This window comes from Triturus cristatus, chromosome 9 (assembly GCF_964204655.1).
Source record: "Triturus cristatus chromosome 9, aTriCri1.1, whole genome shotgun sequence".
NCBI lineage: Eukaryota > Metazoa > Chordata > Amphibia > Caudata > Salamandridae > Triturus > Triturus cristatus.
Genome location: NC_140592.1, coordinates 325,416,118 through 325,433,522, shown reverse-complemented (window position 1 = coordinate 325,433,522; position 17,405 = coordinate 325,416,118). Strand labels below are relative to the sequence as shown.

The 17,405-nt window shown below is 46.6% G+C and overlaps 1 protein-coding gene across 1 annotated transcript; it reads right to left on the bottom strand.

Moving 5' to 3' along the window:
• Positions 1–1,112: 1,112 nt before the first annotated feature.
• GPX1 (glutathione peroxidase 1) lies at positions 1,113–16,333 on the bottom strand. Its single transcript, XM_085625054.1, has 2 exons — positions 16,024–16,333; positions 1,113–2,595 (listed from the first exon to the last, which is right to left on the bottom strand). The coding sequence occupies exons 1-2, from the start codon at positions 16,243–16,245 to the stop codon at positions 2,233–2,235; spliced, it is 585 nt and encodes a 194-aa protein (XP_085481180.1). The 5' UTR covers positions 16,246–16,333; the 3' UTR covers positions 1,113–2,232.
• Positions 16,334–17,405: the final 1,072 nt, after the last annotated feature.

The window sequence follows — 17,405 nt, the reverse complement described above, 5'->3', positions numbered from 1 at the left end:
AACTGGCGTCATTCCTAAATTTCAGATTATTTCAACAAATGCAAACAAAGGCCATCACATAAAACGTTCACTTTGTGTTGCTTTTTCTTTTAAATACAGGAAATTAAGCCCCTCGCTCAGCTGGTCAGACACTACGTGTTGTGGGCCTCTCTGGGAATTAAACGCTCAATCGTGTTTGAGCCCATGATGTGGGTTTATCACCTAATCTCCTTTCATCTTATAAAGAGCTGTGTTCAAGCAACCTTCAATAAAGTTCCATTATGTACCACCCCTGGCGTTAAGTGGACACCAAGCAATTAGGATTAGCATTCTCTAATCCCAACCCTCAACTGTACTTTCAGTATAAAGTAAGTATGATAAATGGACCACCTCCATTACCGATAAAGGATTGCTACCTACTAAATGTAAACAGAACGTCCAACTCAAAATCTCCCAATTGTTAAGGGGGCTCCAACCTTTTCTGTACTGAGAGCTACTCATTTTCAAGGAAACGCATGGAGAGCGACAAATATTAGTGTTGTATAATTTCAGGTTTTTTTAACCAATCAAAAGCTTTCTAATTTAATAAGTTGTGCTGCACACAGGTGTGGTATTCAGAGGTAGCTGGAGAGCTACAGTAGCTCACGAGCTACTGGTTGGAGACCCCACTTTCACCCAGTCTCCCGCCAAACTGAAACTGGAAGTTTGTCAGGCTGAGTGATGCAGACATCGGAATTAATCTCCATAGAACAAACTGCATTACAAAATGAAGTTAACAAAAAAATAAAAAGTAAAAGTGGTCCGTAGCACACATGCAAGCTACTTTAACTATGCTTGAGAATGTCGAAGAAACGTTCAAAATAACTGGCGATATACACTTAGAGTAGCATACAGATTCTCACTGCCAACAACTATTTTTTTAGAGCCAGATTATTTTGGGGAAATTTAATTCTGGTGCTCCTGCTGATCCCATTCCACTCAGTTATTCACACTACATTTAAAAAGTATTATTCTTTCTCTTAATTCTTTTGGGACCATTAACACTGCTGTGGAATTCACAATTGTTCTGCCATTCACAGACAATTTCCAGAGTTTATTAAAAAAAAAAAGATGTAATAAATGTACAAGAAACATTCAATGTAAATCACTTTATTGTCAAAAATCATTAATGCCGTTTACAGATCCTGCTCTGCTTACACTGTCACTGTCTGCTAAAAATTCATAAGACCTGTTACAAAACACATCAAGTGCTCTTCCATAAAATATTTTAAAAGAGCACCATCATAAGTAGAGCATCCATGAACAATAACATCCAAAGGCAGCAAGCATAACAACATCTCTTAAACGGATATCATGATTATTTTAAAAAACAAATGAAGGACATCACAGAAAACTTGAAGAGAAGTGGCAATATAGTTATTACATCAACAGATCATGTCAGTGCCTTAACGTGGGCTCCCTCAGCCTGGCCATCTTTGCCACGTACACAGCATGCAAAAATACAATACAATTAATGGCTGTAGAAATCTAGTAAGGGGCAGACCTACATACCACCAAATGCCCAGACCATCTTATAAAGACTCCCCAACAAGAACATAAACATTCAGGAGTGGAAAAATCAAGAAGACTTTAGTACATGGTCAGATGGTTTCATAAATACCTACCCAATAAAAAATATATAAATCTCTTAAATACAATAGAATTTGTCCAACATACAATTTTAGAATATGGCAAAGACTGCCAACATTGGCCGAGTTTGAGGGACGTAACGAGCCTCAGAGGGTTTTGGTATTCTAAAGTGGTGTGACGGCCACTGTCATATTCCCCTAAAGAAGCATTCTCCATTCATTTAACAAATGTTGCAATATCCTTGCTTTCATACTTACATCTACACTGCTTCATTCCCTTCAATGCATCGACTTCTGCAGAGAAGTCATTGTTGTGGCCACTTAAAACGCAGGACCAGTATCAGCAATCGATCAACAAAAGTTAATGATGTAGCTGTACAGAAAACCATGGGTTTCAAGAACACGCAAATGTTGAGAAACAAGCACAAGATGTGACCGCAAGGCCTAAATATGCAACTCTAAGAAGAGCTTAATTTTATTTATTTTAGTCAGCACTTGTCAATTGTTTACTACCTAAGCTCATTCTGCTAGTTTTGGTAGCCTTCCACTAATTAGGACTGCATAACACTCCACCAGGCACTCACATGAACTGCACACTACTCAAATCTACACAACACTTGGTACTTTAGAAGCTGGTTGTGTGCGATGATTTCAGCAGATCTTCAATGTCAGTCTGGATGTTGATGGTTTCAAAGCGCCTGCCATAGCGCTTGAATGGCTTCCCGTCTGGGCCCACAAGGAACTTCTCAAAGTTCCAAGAGATGTCATTCCTGCGGACTGGAGACCAGATTATGCACTTGGGGTCATTCATCAAGGAAATTGAATCATCACTTGGGTAAGGGAGCTGCTCCTTCAGGAAGGTGAAGATGGGATGTTCCTTTTCACCGTTCACATCGCACTTCTCAAACAGGGTAAAGCAGGGTTCAAACCCTTTGCCTGGGCGAACGTACTTCAAGCTGTTCAGGATCTCCTCATTACTGGTGTTCTCCTGAGAAAAGAGAATGAGAGGGATGAGTATTATATTACATGCAATATTTAAAAAAAAAAAAAAAACTGCACAACCTCAGGAGTTCATTTAAAACCAGAGACCTAGAGAAACAATGGGTCGTGGCAGTCATGTGCACAGCAACCCTGCCATGTGGAACACCATGCAAAAACAACAAATAAAAAAAGTGATTCAACCACGTACATCAATGCACACACACTTCGCAATAGCCAAAAGTATTATGCATTGAGACACAGACATCAATGGGCAGAGGTGAAATGCTTAGAGCAAATCTGTAATCAGTGCCTACACTTAGATGTGGAACTAGCGTTTTTTCAACAAATAGGGCCACACAATGCACATGGGCAGTGGCCGCGCAGTTAGATGAAAACATTTAATTCCCCCAGATAACCCACACCACCAAGGGAATAAGAACATGGCCCAGCATTCTGAAATGGACAATAACCAGAAAATCTGGAGGGGGAGGGGGGGGGGGGGGGTTAGTCGGATTTTTTACCATAGAAAAATATGGTCTTGCAACAAAGAAATTATATTATATATAAATAGTAATATTTGTGTCCATATGTTAATGGTGTTCCAGCTTGTATTTATGGTTCTTTAATCCAAAACCTTTATTATTAGGGTGAGCACTAAGGAAATGTAAGCTCGGACTGCACTACTGACAGTGGTGTATAAAAATGCATACACACATTTACAAATGCGACAATCTGAGATTATGTATAATGCTCCCAGAATGCTCTGATTAGGTGCAAATATTTACAGGAGCTTGAATGCAATATTGACGAATCTTTGCTTTCAATACAAAATGTTTTTTTTTTTTTAAAAGCAACTAGGAAAAAACATTTTGCTAAACGACTGAAATTATAGGGACCAATTCTTTAAGCATCATTTAGTAAAATGTGTTGATGCATACTAGTATTTCCATAAATATTCATGATGGAAAATCAGTAACTAGTTGCAACAAGATTATGGGAAACATGAAAATAAACAAGCATTGGCAAAGCCAGTAGGTCTGGCATTGGTGGTGAGCATTTTGGTTTTGTCAAGGTGTCTTGTTTTAATGTGGTTTTTGGAAAACATTGTTGTGGGAGCTGCCAGGCCCTCACCATTATAACAAACATTGGCAAAAAGCAAAAATATATTTTGGTCTCAAAAAACACATTGCCACAGTAGTCACTGGCACTGAACAAAACTACTTTGTGTGCCAATATGCTCCTTGCATGAGAGTAGAATGCTATCACTCCGTGAAGCTAGCTGACAGCTAGAGAGAATTTATTAAACACAAAAGCGGTCTTGGTTAATACCAAACCTAATTAGGCAAAATTTAAAGAAGTCACAGAAGTGCAGCCACAGTATATCACCCTTTCATTGGTGCAGATTTACACAGGAATTTACTGAATTAGGCCAGGAAATAGTACTCCTAGAAAATATTTGTGAACTGCATTTTAGCACAAGCAAATATGCATGTGGAGATTTGCTCATACAAAATGGGTTACACATATACTAGATCACTCACTTCAACCACTCTTCCTCCCCCCCACCCATAGAAGGAGTTTTACTTCTGCCCTTGTCTGAAGCTTCCACCCTTTCTCAGTATGGGGAAAACATTTTAAGAAGAGCTAGTGAAAACCTCTAAAACATTTAAGTTAGCAGATTTGCACTGATTGGAAAGGGCATTCCAAACCTGGAAGTATTGCTTGCTGCTACCTCCAATCCCTCTATGTCTATCTGCAGAAAGGCAGCAAAGTAAGGGAATAACCAGAAATTAAACCCTACTGTAGTATGAGACTTGACAAAACCAGAGGCTATTATCAGAGCTCTTATATAATGTGATTGCTGCCATAATTTGACGTCGCCCTATGTGAAACCAAAGAAATGGTCATGTGGATTTTATAACAGGACAAGTAGATTTATAAAACAACCTATCCCAGGGACAAGTAGATATTTTATTAAATTCCACACCCCTGCTCATACATTTAACAGATCATTTTGGAGCAGACATTCCTTTGAAGGCAGTAATATTTGCATGGTAGTTTCTTTCTCCCATCCACAATGTTTCAAATGGGGACAGTTCTATACTGTATGACTAAAGCTGGCTTTTGCCCATACACAATTAAAGATCTTCTCCAGTAACTCTGGCAAGGCACATTATGCAATATTTTAATCCTGTCTTTATGGATACCACTTTTGGGCAGTCAAATGTGTCTTTCCATTCCACTCCCCTTCTTGGAATTCCCCATAGATCTCCCTACCATCTTCCCTCCAATTTCTCTAGCGGGTCTGGAGAATTACTAATTTCCTTTCTATATAAGGGAGAATTCTCTTTAAATGAGGGGCTCTGAGAATTCTATAGTCAGTGTGATATGAGCTGCGAGTATGTCATAACTAGATATCTGTAGGTTTATGTCCGCCTACTCATTCTCCCCTAAGGGTTTCCAGTAGGGCTGGTCTGTCTCCCCACCATACATATCCCATCTTGTTAAACTCTATTGTGTCTCATTACTAAAAATCTTGCAGGTTGCCCACACCTCTTAATAGGTCACAGATGGATTCTCTCTCAGTAGGGCCGCTCTGGCTCGCTTCCACTACAAAGCAGTAAGGTAGCCATATGACCTTATTGCATATCTGTCCATTCGCCGGGGGTGCATCAAGCATGGGAAAGGTCTAATCATTGAGAGTCACAAAATGGGAAGCACAGTAGTACATTTGGGACGACAAGTCCCCTTTCATACAGCCCTTTTAAACTTATTTGTCAAGTAGTGTTCTGGGTGGCCTCCCAATTCTACAATAGGGTTCAGATCTTTGTTTTCCCCCTCCTAAAAATAAATCAAAATTGAAAAAAACTGCAGGGGACCTAAGCAATCAGATTTGTTGACCCAGTCTGAGATTTTGATAGCAATGTCAAGGAACAATAAATAAACCCTCGATAAAATGTACCCACTGAATCGAATGATGTGTAATTAAAGAAGCAGAAGCAATAGCACAATCAAGACCCACTTGCCTATTCAAGTCCTTCATGCTGCCCGTGGCAGAACACCTGCTAAAAATGCCATTTCATTGTTGTATTTTGGCATGGCCATTGTCATTTAAAACAACCAGGACCCTGGAGGAAGTGGTAATGAGACCACCAAGTATGAATCAGATTTCCATCCCCATCGGTATGTCGCCACCCTCTCAGCTGACTCCATAGACTATGTATACCCGAGGTTTGGAAGTCTGTGGCAGAAAAATTCCTGGTCACTGTTTGGACCAGCTGGAAATACTTAACTTGAAAAAGAAAAAAAACGTAAATCAAGAATGCCCCGATTACTTACCGGTAATCTTCATTACTCCGAGTCCTAGTCTTCCTCGCCACAGTATTCACAAATGAGCCTCAGGCTCCACACAGAACTCCAAGTAAAATTAAAAGAGCAGCGCTCTAGTCTCCCCTCCCTCCTCCAATATGGCCCCCAGTGTCTTCAGCCAATCCCATAAAGGGATACAGAACCAACATCACGACCTGATACACAAAGCAGCAGACATGAAGCCACCACCAGGGCCGGGAGGGAAGGGAAACTATACTGTGGCGAGGAAGACTTGGACTCGGAGTAATGAAGATTACCGGTAAGTAATCGGGGCATTACCTCCTCGTCCAGTCTTCCTCGCCACAGTATTCACAAATGAGCCGATACCAAAGCAATCAGCTTCATGTAAGGAAAAGACCACATCAAAGTGCAGTGAAAAACTATATTTAATATACAGAGGTACAGCAATCAAAGACAACCTCTCAAGGCATCCCCGCAGTCAGAACAGAAGATGCAAACGAAACAGAACCCCCACCCCCAACCTGGAGGCGGTAATGGTACATGAATGTATGAGGTGAAGACCAAGTAGCAGCCCGGCAAACATCCTCCATGGACACCCCTTTGAAGGAGGCCCAAGACACAGCAACAGAGCGGGTGGAACGCCCCTGAACAGGAAGGGAGGGAACTTCAGAAACCGAAGCATACGCCAACAAAATGGCCTCCTTAATCCAGCGACTGATCGTCGAGAGGGAGGGTTTCAGTCCCTGACGGGACAAACCATAATTGACAAACAAGTTGTCCACTTTGCAAAATGAAGACGTGCGCGACAAATATATCAATAAAGCACGCCGAACATCCAAGAGGTGCAACAGGGATTCCTCATCCGAGGAAGGATCAGGACAAAGACATGGAAGCACCACCTCAGAAGACCTGTGAAAATAAGAATCCACTTTCGGAATGACCGTAGGATGAGGGCGCAACACCACCCTGTCCGACAAAACCAACAAAAAGGGAGCAGAACGAAGGAATGCACCCAACTCACCCATACGTCTGGCAGAAGCAATCGCCACAAGAAACACCACCTTGAGTGTTAAAAACTTCAACTCCACCGACTCCAAAGGCTCGAATGGAGCCAACTGCAAGGAGCGCAAAACCAAAGGCAGGTCCCAAGGTGGAGGACACATAATAGGACGGGGGCGTTGGAAAGAGAGAGACTTAAAAAATCTAGCAACCAATGGTGAAACAGAAATCAAAGGGAGGACATGGAACACCTGAATCGCAGCCCACTGAGCCCGAAGAGTCGAAATGGCCAAGCCCAGCACAAAACCATCATTCAAAAAATCCAAAATGCGAGTCGGATCCAAAGAAGCCACCGACAGATCGCGACACAGACACCAAGAAACAAAATTATCCCAGTGTTTAGCATAGGATTTAAGAGTAGAAGGTCTCCTGGATTGTTGAATGACCCCAGCCACAGCCAATGAACAGCCAGTTCGCATCAACGAATCCCTCTCAAGAGCCAGGCCCGCAGACCCAAGGAACGGAACACAGGCAGAGGAAGAGGAGGACCCAACAGAGGATAAGGACTGAATGGCAAGGCCCACCCCCGGAGACACAGCTAATTCCAACATCAGGGGATACCAAGGGCGACGCATCCAACCCGGAGCAATGAGAAGCACAAAGGATCCCTCCCTCTTGATCTTCTGCAAGACCGCCGGAATCAGGGGAACAGGAGGAAAGGCATACAATAGACCCTTCGGCCAAGGGAACGACAGGGCATCCACCCTCCATGCATCCCGGCAAGGCATAATTGTGCAATAGCAACGGATCTTGAAATTGTCCTGGGAAGCAAAGAGGTCGACAATCGGACAACCAAACATCCGCCGCAACCTCCTGAAAATCACATGTGTCAGGGACAAAGAGCCCATGGAGGGAAACACCCGGCTCAGACAATCCGCCAGTGTTCTCCGCGCCAGGAAGATAAATGGCAGATAGGGACTCCAGATTCAACTCCGCCCAACAACAAATTTGACGGCTGAGGCAACTGAGGGATTGAACTCTGCACCCTCCCTGATGGTATATATATGACATCACAACCTGATTGTCCGTTCGAACTTGTACATGGTGACCCTGAACCAGATTCGAGAAATCCAACAAACCCAGAAGGACGGCTTTCAGCTCCTTGTAGTTGGAGGAACATGACAACACCGACTGAGGCCAAACCCCCTGAGTTGTTGAATCCCCCAGAGTAGCACCCCACCCCAGCAGGCTGGCATCGGTAGTGACCACGCGGGTGGGAACAATCAGAAATGGGCGGCCCCTGGACAGATGATCTTCGTCCAACCACCAACTCAGGACCACCCGAACATCTTCCGACATAGGAATCAAAACAGTCATATCTAGGGAACAGGGGTCCCAATGCGACAAAACGTGCGATACCACCGGGTACATGTGTAGTCGAGCCCACAGCACCGTCAACAATGACGCCGACATCAGACCCTGAACCCTCAGCCATAGGCTCACAGGATGAGAATGTCCCACCAACAGGGCACGAACAGCAGACATCAGGGACAGAATCCTGGGAGGAGGAAGGAACACCATACCCAACTGAGTGCTGAACAGAGCCCCAATGAAAGTCAATTCCTGTGCAGGAACCAGGGAGGACTTCGGTACATTCACTAGGAACCCATGACGTTCCAGGACATGGCACACCCTCTTGACATGCAACTCCACCTTGGGAAGAGAAGAAGCAGAAATTAAAATGTCGTCCAGATAAGGAAACACACTAATGCCCTCCCCATGCAAAAGGCCAATAAGAGGAGCCAGAACCTTAGTAAAGCCCCTGGGAGCAGAGCAGAGTCCAAATGGCATTACCTGGAATTGGTAATGCTGACCCATCACGCAAAACCGGAGAAACTTCTGAGAATCCGGATGAACAGGGACATGTAGATAAGCATCCCTCAAGTCTATCGATGCAAGGAAGTCGCCCTGAGATATCAGAGGAAGGATCAACTGAAGGGAAACCATCTTGAACTTTTGGTGAGGGATGCAAGTATTCACCCACTTCAGGTCCATCACAGGGCGAAGATCCCCAGTGCGCTTCGACACCAGGAATAGGATGGAATACACACCCAACCCCAACTGATCGATGGGAACAGGAATCACCGCACCCTTTACCACCAGGGAGTCGATGCCTTCCAAAAGCGCCAATCTCCTTACAGGATCTCTGGACAAGGAGTAGCCCTGAAATAGTCTGGGGGAGTTAGGATAAATCCAATACGCAAACCCTCTGAAACCACCTGTAGCACCCATTTGTCCGATACAGACAGTCTCCAAGACTCCAGGAAGAAACTGAGGCGACCCCCAACCGGACCCATACCAGGAGCGATCCAGTCACGACTTCGGTGCAGGAGTGGAGGAGGAAGAGGAACCGGAGAACCGGGTTTTTCCAAAGGTAGGAGCACCCCGGCCACGCCCCCTCCCACGAAAGGGCTGACCAGCTCGACCCCTCCGAGAAGGGCCAAAAGCCCTCTGAGAACCAAAGGAACGGAAGTGACCCGCCCTCTCAGGAGCCAGGAGCTTACGGTCCTCCGCCGTCTTCTTAACCATGTCATCCATCAGCGACCCAAAAAGTTTAACCCCAGAAAAAGGAATCTTCATTAGGAGATTTTTCTGCGCAGCATCAGCCTTCCACGAACGAAGCCACAACTGTCGCCTCGCAGCCACTGAAGACCCAGCTGCGGAAGCCGCAGCACCTAAAGAGTCAAAGGAGACATCCGAAAGCAACCGAACTTGTTGCTCCATCATCGCCAGGGTAGAAGAAACATCCTCCCCCTGGTCCATCAATTCAGACAGAGACTGAAAATCCTTAAGCAAGGATTGTGTAGTGTAAGAAGCATAGGCAGCCGCCCTGATAGAGAAATTTGCAGCCGCAAAAGTGCGTTTCACCGCACCATCCACTTTACGGTCAACCGGGTCAGCAGGAGAAGAATCCTCAGACACTACAGTGCCATGAGACACCATGCTGGCCAACAACGAATCAACCTTCACCGAAGAAGGGAATTTCACATCAAAGTCCTGTAGCGGGTACCTTTTACTCAAAAAGCGTGGAAAGGAACCTTTGTCCACATCTTTCCATTCATTCTCCAGGACCTTCAAGACCGAAGAGTGTAAAGGCAAAGAATCAGGCTCAGGACGCTGGTATTGTGCAAAGAGATCGTCTTCCAGAGGAACAACAGAAGCAGGAAACACCAAGTTCTCTCTAATGTGACCCAGCACCTCCTTCAGGTCGGCACCCTGCACAAAACGACCTCTGACATCAACATCCTCCTCAATGTCAGAATCAGCAGCCGCAGCGTCATCCACCTTAGCCCGCTTCGCAGGAGGAACAGGCGTCTGACCTTGCATAGCAGCAGCTACAGCAGAATTGATCATCTGCTGTAACACATCCATAGACGGGATCTGGATACCAGAACCAGAAGCCCCAGGAGCAGAATCAGGAACATAACCACTCTCCATAATATCAACACACCAGTGAACGCATGAAGAGAAACACAGGCATGGGAGAAGACAACACGCCTGGCATAAAAGGCCCCGGGGTTGCTAGGCAACCAAACAAGCCAGAACCTGCAATTCAGACAATCCAGCATAAATGCCGGAAGAAAAACAGTCGCGCGCATGCTCAAAGACATTCAAGCGAGGACCGATACAGAGTGGAACCTCAAGGAACGCGCAATGACCCAGCAACCAAAGAAACGCGGACGGGATACACCCGCCCCCACAGCACGCACACGCGGCATCATCAGGAGGTAAGAATGAGAGCGGGAGCCTCGGGCCCCCATATCAAACGCATCTGGCCGCGCTATGCCCGCTTAGCAGGACGCGCGGCCGGGAAACTAAACAAACCACGAGTTAGTCCCCGTTAGAGTGTTATAGTACCTCGCTAGTCAACCAAACATGTGTAGCAATACATCCTACGACACATGTATTAAAAACAAAACGAACGCCACTGAAAGTCCGCTAAAGCAGGACCAGAGGCGCCAAGGCAGAAGCAGGAGGTAAAAACAATACATACAATTCATCGTGAAAAAACAACTCACTACTACCCCCATACTAGATACCCCAGGGCATAACGGGTCTGCTCAAGCAGGAACCCAGCCCCACTCACCTGATCAACAGGCAACACAGCACTCGGAGAAGTGCAGAAAAAAAGAACAGGTCGTGATGTTGGTTCTGTATCCCTTTATGGGATTGGCTGAAGACACTGGGGGCCATATTGGAGGAGGGAGGGGAGACTAGAGCGCTGCTCTTTTAATTTTACTTGGAGTTCTGTGTGGAGCCTGAGGCTCATTTGTGAATACTGTGGCGAGGAAGACTGGACGAGGAGGTAATGTTTTTAGGAGCTTCCAAAATTGTGCTCCTGTGTTAAGTCAACAAAATGACATGGCTTGAAGACACAACTTATTCAGAGGTACCAAGGCTCCATGGTCACGGTCTGCTAAGTCAAGGACACTAGATGCAGGGGGTGAAGGACATCAGATATGGTACAAGGATATAATGACCTACCAGAAATGGAGCTGGAATACTAACCCACATTCAGTAACCAGGGAGTGTCTGAAGGGATGCTCCCCGGCCCTAGGGATACTAAACAGCAGAGTTACAAGAAAAAGTGCCCCTTGCGTAATACAGGGGGCTAAATAACCCACCCACCCCCCCCCCCCACCCCCCTCCAACGGGACAACAAAACTGACCTTGCACGGCTAGGAGATAAACACTGGTTAAGCGCTTGAGTTATACGCCTGAAAAAACAGGCAAGGTTAGTCACATGAAAATGTGGCCCACTCCATAAAGAAGGTTTGCATTACCCATTAGCCGCTTTATGTTATGCCCGGTTAATATTGTAAATTTGTGTGGATTAGAGGCGAAATTAGAGTTACATTTCTGTGGGGGGAGGGGGCTACAAAAAATTTCGGGGGGTTGGGGGTAATTTTTCCAGCCAGAGTGGAGATGGCAGGGGCTCTAAGGGGAGAAAAACATCAAAGCCTCGTTAGCAAGTAAATGGTCTTTTTACCTATGAAATACTCGGGTGCCGCTGTGTGCGCGCCCGGGAAGCTGTCTAAGCCCGGGGTGACCCACACGACTGGGGGACGGGGGGGGGGGGGGCTGTAGCCCTTTCAGACGAATGGGCGTTGCGCGCCTGGTGTGGATTGCCAATAATGTTTTGGATATACAACTCCCGGGCTGCTTCAAACGATTACAATGAAACGTTAGAGTGGAAACTAGGCGTTGCAAAGGCGAGCCGTCCGCCCACCAGCAATGTATTGTAGTGAGAAACCGGAAACTGACACGAAACGAAAGAAATTAATATAAAACGCGCAAGCCACTATCGAGACAGCAGTTGCGCCTTACGTCCGTTGTGAGGATGCCAGTGGCGTAATATTGGACCCCCGAGGGGCGGGGGGCCTCGGCATTGTGCACGGGCGGCGGGCACATGGTCCAGAGCTCCTCCGGATTGGGTGCGGGAAGGGACTTCATGTACATGGGCGTCCGCAGGGGGGGGGCAAGGAGGGGCGCTTGCCCCCCCCTGGAGTGCTCCTCCTTGCCCCCCCTGCGGCCACCCATGCTTTTACAGACGCTTTTTGGCCGTCATTACGGGCCCTGCAGGGAGCAGAGCTGTTCCCTGCCAGAGGCCTCAACTCCCTGATCGGGCGCCTCGCACTCCTCCTCGCAGCCCCTCCCGCCCATTGTCATTCTGTCTGTGGCTGATTATCACAAACAGAATGACAATGGCCAGTTTGAGCTGCGCACCACAAGCACAAGTGGTTAGGTCTGGACACAAAGACCTCCTTTTAACACTCTGTAGCTTGAGAGCAAGGGGTCTTCTGAATGAAGTTCTGGGGGGGTCGATGCATTATTCTCCCAAGTCAAAAATTGGGGTTGCAGCATAGCCCGGATTTCAGATCCTACTAAAACGTACACAGACTCGTGTCAATAACATATCTATCTGCCAGTATGCACCCTATCATGTCTGGCAGGATGTCCCGACCCTGTGTTTCACTACCTCATATCCCCCTGCACCCCACTCTCCATGCTCACTGCCTCATATCCCTCTGTACCCCACTCCCCGTGCTCAGGGCCGGCTCTAGGGCGGTGCGACCGGTGCCACCGCACCGGGTGCTGACTTCGTGTAGGGGGCCCTAATATGATGATTTTAAAAGCACCTGCTTCTTTCCTGGACTCCTAGAAATTTTCAGCCACCATTAAATTTTGACTGCAGTGATTAATGCAGTTCCTTAGAGAGAGAGAGAGAGATCGAAGTTTTGTGTAATGAAAGTTTCTACTCATCCTAAGGTAGCGCAGAGGGTTACTATGCTTGCTGCAAAGAACGTGCAGCTCACAAAGTGCGTATAATGTAATGTAAATAGGTCAGTGGGTCACACTTGTCAGAGAGACCATATTGTTGATAACTCTTTATGAGTTAAAATCCTAATGTGGAACAGTGAGCAAATAACTTATCAAAGATGCATGCAAACTGGGCTAGGGCGTTTTGATTTCCCCCCAGTTTTTCATTATCCTAATGTGGCAAAATGGGTTAATTTGGGTAGAAATCAATTCTTATTAATAAAGAGAACCCCCCATCCATGGTGCTAGGTTTTAAATTCTAGGTTTCTGATTCTCCTCACCAAGCCCTCTTAAACTATCCTGCCTACCTGTACGGATGACCTGTGACTCCTACACCTTCTTGTCCTCTTATGTAACATTTCCTATGCACTGATTTACACACTTATGATTGATTGTCTCTATGTAATCTGTGTGATGTAAAGTGTTCTGACACCTTACACTGATAGGAGCGGCGCTATAAAATGAATTAAATGCACCTGAGACTGAATGGTTACAGAGGCTTGAGGGGCGCTGTGAAAGGATGGTTATGAAGAACCTGTAGTGGAGGTGGTCATTGGGGGTGCCAAAAAGCATTGTCGCACTGGGCGCCACGAGCGCTAAAGCCGGCCCTGCCCCCGCTCACTGCCTTATATCCCTCTGTACCCCACACCTCGCGCTAACTGCCACGACATATCCCTCTGTACCCCACACCTTGCGCTAACTGCCACAACATATCCCTCTGTACCCCGCACCTTGTGCTCACTGCCACAACATATCTCTGTACCCCGCACTTCGTGCTCACTGCCACATATCCCTCTGTATCCCACTCCTCACACTCACTGCCTGATCGCTCATTTTACCCTGCCATTCATCTTCTACGTGTTCTCTCCCCTTCCACTCGTTCTACCTCTGTTCACCCCCTTACTTCTTTTAGTGCCTTACTTCTTTCTCAATATCTCTACTTCTTTTCCTCTTCAGTAACATCTGTGACACATCTCTGCACTTTCTTTATATCAACGCACCCCTCTAGCTCACCTGTCTACCTCATTCTTTATTATTCCCTCTTCCTCAGCTATCTCTACCTGTCTATGACACACCTCACCCTCTCTCTACCTGGCCCCCTCACGTTCTACGACTGCGTTATTCTCCCCTCTCCAGCTTTGATTTACCTGTCTCTGCTCCTGAATCTTTTTCTTCTACACCTCACTTCTTTGTCTACCCTTCACCCCTCGCTACCCTTCTGTTTGCCTCACTACGTTCTTTACCCGACCCACCTTCAGTGCCTCTTCCCATTTCGCCTCACTCCCTCACAGCGCTCTCCTAGCATGCATCTGTTTCTCCCCTCACCACCATGCCTGCCTCTACCCCTCCTTACCAGTCTAACTTTCTACCTTCCTGTTATTCCTGGTAGTGAACCTTTCATTTCACCCCTCCGGTTATATTACCTATGCATTCAAATTGAGTAGGTCATTGCTGTGCTCCCAACCCGACATCGAGACCCAGTCCCCTAGCCTCTCAACATGCCCAGACATAACAACAAGCATTGGCATAGCCAATTGGTCTCGCCTTTGGGACCTGCTGCAGAACTAAATACTTATACTGCCGGCATCATACTTACCCAGCGCCAAGACGCCTCGGCAAAAGTGCGCTATATAAGTTCTTCAGTCAGTGAGTCAGTCATAAGGTCCCAAATGCGAGACCTATTGGCTATGCCAGTGCTTGTTTTTCTCAGGTTGGCCTGAACATTACCCGATCCTGATTGTCTGCCATTTTACCCCCGCCCCTATTGATTAACATTAGCCACGCCCCTTCATTTGCCAGGTTCGCCCCCCCCCCTGGAAAAATTTCTGCGGATGCCCATGTTCATGTACTTTACAGTCCCTCCGCTGTAGTTTCGTCACGCACATTAGAAAGCAAGGGGCTTATTTACAAGCCTCTTGCGCCAACGGTACGTCACTAAATATGGGAAAAAGTGACGCACCGGCGGCGCAACGGGCTTCTAAATAATCCCCTAGAGATGGGCGAGTCTCTAAAAATGCGCCTGCGCCAGATGTAGGAACTCAGCTCAAGGTGATCTTAACCCTCGAGCGCAAAACCTGCCGAAGCTCCATGCGGCTTCTGCCGGCCACCGACGCTAATGTGACAGCAGAAAACCTAAACTCAATCCCGGCTTCCCCGCTTGACCAAATTGTGGTCCTAGGCAAATATTTTATTTCACGACTATTTTTGTACCCTAACATACATAAGAAAACTTTTAAATAGGTGAAATAAGGGCACGCGGTGTACAAAATAATTATGTGGCTTCATCTCTAATAAGAATCCACCAAGTGTAAGGGTACAGATGACAAAGTTCGCCCGCGAGCAGCAGAAAGTTTGCAATAGCCAAACCTCGTCTTTCGCTTAATTTGTTGGCTCGCCCCCTCTGTAAAACAACTATGATTTAGAGAGAACTTTGTGGATATTTAGGAGGATGGGTGTGTTTGTTTGGGGGGGGGGGGGTAATTCTTTACCGCCGCCTAAAGTTCAGCTGAATACTTGGCTACAATCCCTTAAAGGTATCGACCCCTAATTTATGGCACATGGGGTGGTTTATACATATGTGTAACTCAACCTCGCACAAATCATTGCGGAAATCCCACCGGGCACTTTCACGGTCCCTCACAGGTAATGACCCTTATGCACTCGCGATTGGCACACTTGTGGTATCCCGGTGCACCAGCGGTGTAACTTGCATCGCTCTCCTTACCTGATGCCCGAACTGGTTGCACGGGAAGCCCAGTACCACCAGCCCGCGACCCCCAAAGGTTTGCTGGAGCTGGTTCATCTGGGTGTAATCCCGCACCGTCGTGCCTCAGAGCGACGCCACGTTCTCGATGAGCACCACCTTGCCCTTGAAGGCGTTGAAGTTGAGGCTCTCTCCAGAAGCAAGCAGCCGCGCGGACAAATCGTAGAAACGTTTTCCAGCCATGATCGACCTCAGAGCAGGTTCAAATGGCAAGAGAATGATTCAAGACGGAGCACAGCGCCAGCTATTTAATAAGTGTGACATCGTCGTGCGCATGCGTCCAAACTACACCCCGGTAGGCTCCCAGAAAGAATGACGTCACAGAGCAACCCTGTTGAGGCCGAATTTACCGTGCGCGCACTTGTCTGTTTTAAGGTTCCTTCTTCTACACGAATCTGCTCTGGCTGTGCCTCAGGCTATGCCCCTCACCAATTCAAGCGTAAGATACAATCACACGACTAAAACACTGCCACCTGCTCTGCCTCCAAAAGCCCTGACTTTAAACGAAATCACGGGTGCAACAATGTTATCTAGGGATATATTGTGTTTGTGTACCCTACCTTTTATAGTCTCCTGTTTATTTTTGTAACGCTAGTGTAACGTAACTGGTCCTATTGTACAGCGCTCTGACACCTTTGGGTAATGTCCGCGCTATATAAAAATGCACTAAATAAAAATATAACTTAGCCGATTGGCCTAATCTTGTCCTATGATAATTTCGAAAACAAACCTAAAAATCGAATGCATACAATTTTTTTAACCTTAGTGCATTTTTGATTTTTGTCTTTAAATCGTATGCAAACACAAGGAGATATGATGGACGGAGCGCTGAAACGTTTCAGACACTCACTCCCAGTCACAGATCTGGGTTGAATCCATCATCGTTCTTTAACTCACTTTGCCACCTCAGTTCAGACCCAGGTATATGCAAATCAGTCTTGACCCTGTGCCCCATGGGAACAATCCAGCCTGGACTGCCAAGCCAGGTCTTCCCTGAACCGGAAACAAGCATCCTGGGTCTGGTTTCGGGCTAACAGCCCTCATTAGCCAGGCTAGCTTGAATCCAGTGGCAAAGTGAGCAAGGGACCCACGTCTGGGCATACCCTGCCAACTTAGGGCAAAGAAAGCAAACACAAGGAGATAATGGACGGAGCGCTGAAACTTTTCGGACACTCACCCCCAGTCACAGATCTGGGTTGAATCCATCATCGTTCTTTAGCTCACTTTGCCACCTCAGTTCAGACCCAGCTATATGTAAATCAGTCTTGACCCTGTGCCCCATGGGAATAGTCCAGCCCGAACTGCCAAGCCAGGTCTTCCCTGAACCGGAAACAAGCATCCTG